Below are 7,506 nucleotides of genomic sequence, written 5' to 3'. Positions count from 1 at the left end.
GGGAATCGGTAGTATTCGGTACCACTACAGTCGTCCCTCTATATCCTGCTATTCATAAACCAGCACCCTCTATAGTATAAACCAGCACCCTCTATAAACCAGCACCCTCTATAAACCAGCACCCTCTATAAACCAGCACCCTCTATAAACCAGCACCCTCTATAAACCAGCACCCTCTATAAACCAGCACCCTCTATAAACCAGCACCCTCTATAAACCAGCACCCTCTACAAACCAGCACCCTCCATTAACCAGCACCCTCTATAAACCAGCACCCTCTATAAACCAGCACCCTCTATAAACCAGCACAATTTTCAGTTACTAAAAATGTCCTCTTCATGCACATTGCAGGAGTATATCAGATTTTCTAATCCAGCACCCTCCCCAACCCAGCAGAATTTCCGTAGCACAAATGGTGTGGGATTATACAGGGACCACTGTACTACAATTATGGTCTATATGTATGTGAGCCTTTCCTGATACGTTGAACATGTTTTCACGATGACAGCGTGAACAAAGCGGAGAACCTACTGTATGAGAAACAGTGTTCATAACTGAAACCATAAACTGGTTGGTAGAGTCTCAGTCTTGCGAACATTTGAACCACGAGATCAGGGATTATTCCTTTACTATATATATGATGCTCCCTAGAATAATGAGTGTCTGAACAGGGGTATAGCCCCATACGGTTCAAATGGGCACAAGATCGAGACCCTACCCGGCAACCGGTGTATGGTTGCAGTGAGCCTGGAGTACTGTTTTCCCATACAGTGGGTCGTCTGCTGAGCTGGTTGTTGCTGAGGCCCAGGTTGCTCGCATGTGAGAATCTATAAATTACAGCAGATTATTTTGAAGTTGATTGTTCCAACTAGGAACACACGCTTCTTGCCGAACTTGACACTTGACTGACTCACGACTGCCGTCCGGAGCACACGAGGAGCACTTCGCACCTTCCACTGGGCAAACCTGCAAGAAAGCACCACTCCCTGCTCAATACACAGTGTTTCGGGAAATTCACCCCTCATCAGTTGAGCTTGAGTAGGCTGAGGAAGATTGTGCCTGAAAGGCACCACTTATACGGCTCTCCAGGTCAAACCATCACCAGGGATACAAACTGATGAGGGGTGAATTCCCCGAAACACTGTGTATTGAGCAGGGAGTAGTGCTTTCTCGCAGGTTTGCCAAGTGGGAGGAGCGGAGTGCTGCTCGTGCGCTCCGGATGGCAGTCGTGAGTCAGTCAAGTGTCAAGTTCGGCAAGAAGCGCGTGTTCCTAGTTGGAACAATCAACTTCATGACTATTACCGCCGAAGTCGCAACTTCTAAGTTCAGATTATTTTTATTATAAATACTGTTAACACCTTGCTAAGGGTGTGCAGACTCCACTGTAGTCTGTAGCCACTTCATGTTTCACACAGTTACACACCACTACTCGAAAACGGTCTCTTGGCTACAAATTCGTAAATACTGGACATGGATATTGATTAACTGTACTCAGTGACTCTTTACATTTTACAGGCTACGTTTTTTTTATTACAGGCTGCGACAGAGCTCTCGGCCATTGAAGAAAATGTTGAGTCACCTCCACCATTAAACTGTGCTCGCAGTTTAATGGTGGAGGTGACTCTACGTTTATTATTATTATTATTATTATTAAACTCGGATGTTGAGCCATAAATAAATGTAGAAGAGAAAAGGACATACTCTTAACTCGTATCCATATGTCCTTTTCTCTTCTACATTATTATTATTGTATCTCTTTGTCTGTCAAATCCTAAAAATAGGATTTTTCCCATTTTTGGGAAAAGGTAGATCATACCTCACAAAGTAAAGTTCTTTCTTCAAAAACCTGCTGGAGTCTGCATTCCGTGTTTATCAGAGATGATACCTGCCACGTTTCACCAGCACAAGGGCTTTACTTTTTCTGTAACAGGCCTTCCCGTGCAAAGGTGTCCAGAATTTTCAAAATCCTATATAATTATAGGATTTGACCCCTTCAAAAATTGGTTTTGTTCTTCCCAGTTGCCCCTGTCAATAAAAACCATGGTTGGCAATATCCAAGCCTAGATATAGCCCATATGGAGCTAAAAAAAACATTCTATGTATCATGGCTAAAGAGTAAGCACCTCCTAGGCTAGTACCAAAAGAGTATTCCACTATTAATATGTGTATATACTTGAACACAACTGATTTAGCAAATGCCCCAAACATGTAGTGTCTTTAGTTCATATTGATCTGCGAGCACTTTACAACACTACTTCAATGCTAGGATGGTGCTAATATTCATCTATTCCACTCCTAGTCTATTTCTACCACTTGTAATTGCAATTCATCAGCAATAATTGCACACAGATACCTTTCCTGGGGGTCTTAGCCAGTGAGTAACCTCTATTCATTCATTTTAAATAAAGAGAGGCATTGTGGGAAAGATCAAAATGCATCTTCAATAACATTGCTTCCACCTAGACCATTTTCGAGGCTGCAAATGCGTCTTGAAGTCTAATCCTATATATGGGATTAACTGGTGACAGAAAAAGAGATAGCTTTCCTTTTGATCTTGTCTCTTATTGTTGTCACCTTTCCACAATATTGTGTTGCATTGTTTTTATATAGTGGTCCACCTTGTTCACACTGTCATCGTGAAACTTACATACTACAATCAGGTACGTGTAGTTACGAAGTTTGTGTTCAAACCACACTACCCAGATCTGTTCATTTCCAACAGCAATGGCTAAACAGGAATGTCGTGAAATTATGACTCCATACCAGTAAAGAACGTTTCTCCGGCCATTTTCAGTCTTTAAGGGCAAACATTGAAATCTGCCCAAACTCTGTAGAGTGAGTTTAGATATTGGTAAACGCTGTCCAGCTGTACTTATACTACATGTACATGTATGTGCTACACTTGATACTGTGCGTAGAGGTACAGACTCACTGAAATGTTTGCTACTTTGTCGGCTCATCATCTCAACACAGATCTTAGTGAGAACAAAACTACTTATACGTACTAACGATGAAGGAATTTAGAAAACATTTTCCATAGAGAATGTTTGGCCGTGTTGCTGAGCGTAAGTTGCTCTGAGTCATTGACTATGATTGAGCCAATCTCCGTCACGTGATAGAATGCGCTGCGTTTCAGTGTTCTACGTTGCTTTGTAAGTGATAGCAATGATGATGTCCATGAATGTCACGTGATCACTATTAGTCAATGTAGTGGTTGATTGTGTGGTGATGCAGTTAGACAGTGTTGATGTGTAGCATAGTTTACATACAGTGAAGTCTGTATTCTACATTGCTGTTTATCTCATAGTGGATATGTGGGGGAATCTCTGACAAAATGTCTTTTTCTACACGTCATGTAAGAAGGAAATGATTTTCTAACGTGATCCGCTGCAAATGTGGTATCTGTGTCTGTGGCTGGAGGCCCAATATGTAGCTGGAACTTCCAGATATGATACCACACAGAGCTGCTGAAATTGGGTGTTGGCAAATGAGTGTCCCTGTAACCGACCTGGGGCCATACCACCCTTCAGGAGCTGACTCTGTATCTCAAGACTGTGTATTCTATTGGTAAAAGTTTCCATTCTGAACTCAATGCCACTGGGTTGTTATGTCTAGTGTTATGTGTAATGACGTCACGACGATTGAAGGGAAAACTCTGTACAAGTACAAAGTACAGTCTGTAGTCTTAAGTACAACTTCTAACGTTATGCTGTATTTGTTTACTAGGACAAACCTTTTTACGTTATGCTGTATTTGTTTACTAGGACAAACCTTTTTACGTTATGCTGTATTTGTTTACTAGGACAAACCTGTTTACGTTATGCTGTATTTGTTTACTAGGACAAACCTTTTTACGTTATGCTGTATTTGTTTACTAGGACAAACCTTTTTACGTTATGCTGTATTTGTTTACTAGGACAAACCTTTTTACGTTATGCTGTATTTGTTTACTAGTACAAACCGTTTTACGTTATGCTGTATTTGTTTACTAGGACAGACCTTTTTACGTTATGCTGTATTTGTTTACTAGGACAAACCTTTTTACGTTATGCTGTATTTGTTTACTAGTACAAACCTTTTTTACGTTATGCTGTATTTGTTTACTAGGACAAACCTTTTTACGTTATGCTGTATTTGTTTACTAGGACAGACCTTTTTACGCTCTCAAAGGACAAGCAGCAGCTTTCGGCTTGTTTATCAAAAAAGTAATTACACATCCACCAAACGCGTGCTCCACCAAAAGCCTTGGATTCGTGTTGCTGGTGTGTGAGGTTGGCCAGAGAGCGTGTTTGGTGGAGGTGGAATTACTTTAGCCCTTTTTACTGGCAAAATAGACATATAATACAGGTTGATTTTCACGCACATTCACATGCCAGAGGAAAAGACAGCAACAACAACAGCAACAGCCCTCCAAGTCCAAGGTTCCAACACACCATTGCATGCTTACACATACAGTAGACCTGCTCACGCACGAACACTCGAATGTACAGTCTGTTGCTGAGTACTACACCAAACCACACACAAGACGTACCACACCCAAGACCACACTCAAGCAACTCACTACGAGTACAGTGTCTGCATTGTCAGTGTCAAGTTGCTCAGAGCCGCCATGCCATTATGGTGACATGTTTTTAGCAACAACCAATTATAAAATAGAATTTTACGACAACCAAATTGACAACACCAACACCACCCTGGTCTGTATGGGACTGTGCCCTAAGACATGATGTCATCAGCTCTTTGTCCATATTTGATGAGAAGAGCGTAGCATTGAATCGTGATTGGTTCCAGGTAGTGTTATTATGTGGTAATGGGGTAGGTCCCCCATTATGTGTGTAGTCTACATGTGTGAATGTGATTCTTGTCACCAATGACTAGGTAAACAACACATTTTTATGGTCTCGGTCTGTGCAGAGCGCGACGACATCGTGCAGACGTGTAGCATATCACGTGACAACACTCTGACACACGCACACACGCAATGCTGCGAACAAAAGATGCCTGAGTTGGCGCTAAGGCACACAGCCACAAAGCTAAAGCATTATCAGTAATGTATGAGTAGATGGCCGTCCGTGGTCTGCCAGACCTCATCTCCTGTCATTTACCACATGCATGTGATGCACGATTCGTTCAAACATTAGATCACATCGCTATTTGGTCAGCACCGCTCAGTCATCCATTTCTCAAGGCACAGTCCAGTTGTCCGTTTTCGTCTCCCTTCCTTTCTCTTTTGTTTCAAACGTCTTCTAGTGTTGTTGAACAGTCCCTCTGACCTACCTTTGTTATTCGTGCATTATCCTTTCCAGTCATTGTTACTCTTTCTCTCAACTACTAATCAGTCTGTAGTGGCTACAACGCTCTCTCAGTGAGTAACAAGTAAGTTCAGCATAGCGCTCTCTCAGTGAATTACAAGTTCAGCATAACGCTCTCCTTCTCTCAACGACCTACTTATTCCAATCAGCCCACTCAGCCAACGTTTGAAGAAGATCTTAAAAGGAACGGACAACTCACTCAGTAAGTAAAAATACAATCATGTGCTATAGGTCTATTTGAAATCCCCTACAGCATTAGTATCACTGATATTGCACATTGTGACTATGCCTACTCCAGAGCTAGGTCATCAGGCTGAGTGACACGGTTGAGAGCTAGCGTGTGTGCACATGCTTGGTAGAAATGCGTCAGGTACTGCACTAACTGACCTGGTTGACATAATGGGTGTATTTGCTCACGTTAGCGACTGAATCATTCGATTCACTCCCTGACCTTGTTCTCGCACTGAGTGCTACATCTTATCGGTCTAGTTAGCAACTGTGGATCGTTCAGTAGCGGTTCATGACCTGTAGATCAAAGTCCAAAGTTCAAACAGTGAGTTACTCCTTCGGTACACCATTCCGTCAAGCAGCTGAGTACCTTCTTGCAGGCGTAGGCCCTCCGGACTTCCGCGTCAAGTTTCTTCTTTTCTCTTCACCGCTACTTGAAGACAAAGTTTAACATTAACAAACGGCAAGGATGACTTTCTTCAATTCAGCTCTTTCCTTTAGACTCACTACTTGTAGTCATGTTCGTCTATGAGAAGTTCAACGGTGACTTTATCCGTATGGCAAGTTAGAAACTGAATAGACCATTTTCAGAACTCTCAATAGACCAGAGAAGTTCATCATGTTTCCTACACTTAGCGATAAAGAAGAGAAAAGTAGATCGTTTTCACTGTCCTCAACGTTTCTCCAACAAGGAATGTAAGTTACAAATGGAGGCACTCCATCTCTTTCTCTTCGTTTTCTTTCCATATTTTCGTTAGTACTGTCGTCTCGTTGGTCTCCACCTTTGTCCTTGTCTCGTGTCGCAACGTGACGGCCATTCAGGGACCTACTGATTGACCTCTTGTAGACGAAGTACATTTCAGTTCTTTGTAACGAAGGTAGACTTGACGAGCAAGAGGATGTATAGATATTTCTAGTTGCGATTGACATGAAGATTGTTCAAATATCAAGTGTTTGCTGTTGTAACTGTTCGTGCTTGTCAAGTTGAAGTTGAAGTTGTCCCATTCATTTTGTGTGGCGACCTTTCTTCGAACTGTCGTATTCTTCTTGGTTGTCAACGGTACGAGAGTTGGTATTGTTTGAGGTGGAGAGCAGTATTCTTTCGTTGATAGTTGTCGTAGGCAGTTGTAGTAATGAGGTGTAACATTTGTCGGTAGTTTCTGTGGTTTTGCTGAGACAGGTAAATTGCATTGTGTTGCAGTGTGTTGTGAAGATGTCCCCGTGATGTCGTTCATTGATCGTCTTCACCTTTTTCAGCTACTGACACAGTCATTGACTGACGTAGCTGCATGTCCGTGGACGTGGCCGCGTGGGGTCAAAGGTTATTCCATTCTAAATATGGTGTGGGTATGACGTCATGATGAGTGTGTATGTGTGTGTGCGTACGCATCAGTGTAGATGCAAGTATTGACATGTGAGATCAATGTTGTTTGGATCATTGTGTATGTCATAGTATGGGGTACTTGTTGTCTTTCTTACCTCTTATTTTCTGTCCCCTTGTCTGTCCATCTGTATATGTGTCTGTCTGTCCGTTTGTATCCGTCTGTCCATCTGTGTGTGTGTGTGCATGTGTGTGGCAGTCTGTCTGTCTGTCTGTCTGTCTCTGTCTGTCTGTCTGTCTGACTGTCTGTCTGTCTGTCTGTCCATCTGGGTGTCTGTCTGTCCATGTGTCTGTGTTGCGTATGCATTGTCTCTGTACAGACATGTCCAGTCAAGAAGTAGAAGGCTTTTCTCAGGAGGTACGGCGACGGGGTGCCACACTGGAAAGTCTTCAGGCTGCTGTGCCTCCTGAGCAGCCGCAATTGTCCTCCACATCACGTAAAGTGACATGGAAACCACCATCATCATACTGGACAGCATTAAACCCATACTGCTACTCAATGGGAGTAAGTAGAGTGTTGCTGTACAGTGTGTGTGTGGGGGGGGGGGGGGGGGGGGAGTTTTCTGTGACACCTGGTCTTCTTGT

General features: G+C 42.7%; 1 protein-coding gene across 1 annotated transcript in view; it reads left to right on the top strand.

Moving 5' to 3' along the window:
• Positions 1–5,166: 5,166 nt before the first annotated feature.
• Positions 5,167–7,506, top strand: part of LOC135822892 (espin-like protein) — a 5,271-nt gene continuing 2,931 nt past the window's right edge. The window contains exons 1-2 of the mRNA XM_065335730.1: positions 5,167–5,514; positions 7,242–7,426. Coding sequence (XP_065191802.1) covers positions 7,244–7,426 — 183 coding nt within the window. The 5' untranslated portion in view covers positions 5,167–5,514; positions 7,242–7,243. The remainder of the gene's footprint in view (positions 5,515–7,241; positions 7,427–7,506) is intronic.

The sequence above is a fragment of the Sycon ciliatum genome, chromosome 8, assembly GCF_964019385.1.
Source record: "Sycon ciliatum chromosome 8, ocSycCili1.1, whole genome shotgun sequence".
Classification (NCBI taxonomy): Eukaryota; Metazoa; Porifera; class Calcarea; order Leucosolenida; family Sycettidae; genus Sycon; species Sycon ciliatum.
The sequence above is the reverse complement of the archived record's forward strand: the minus strand, read 5'-3'. Positions and strand labels throughout refer to the sequence as shown.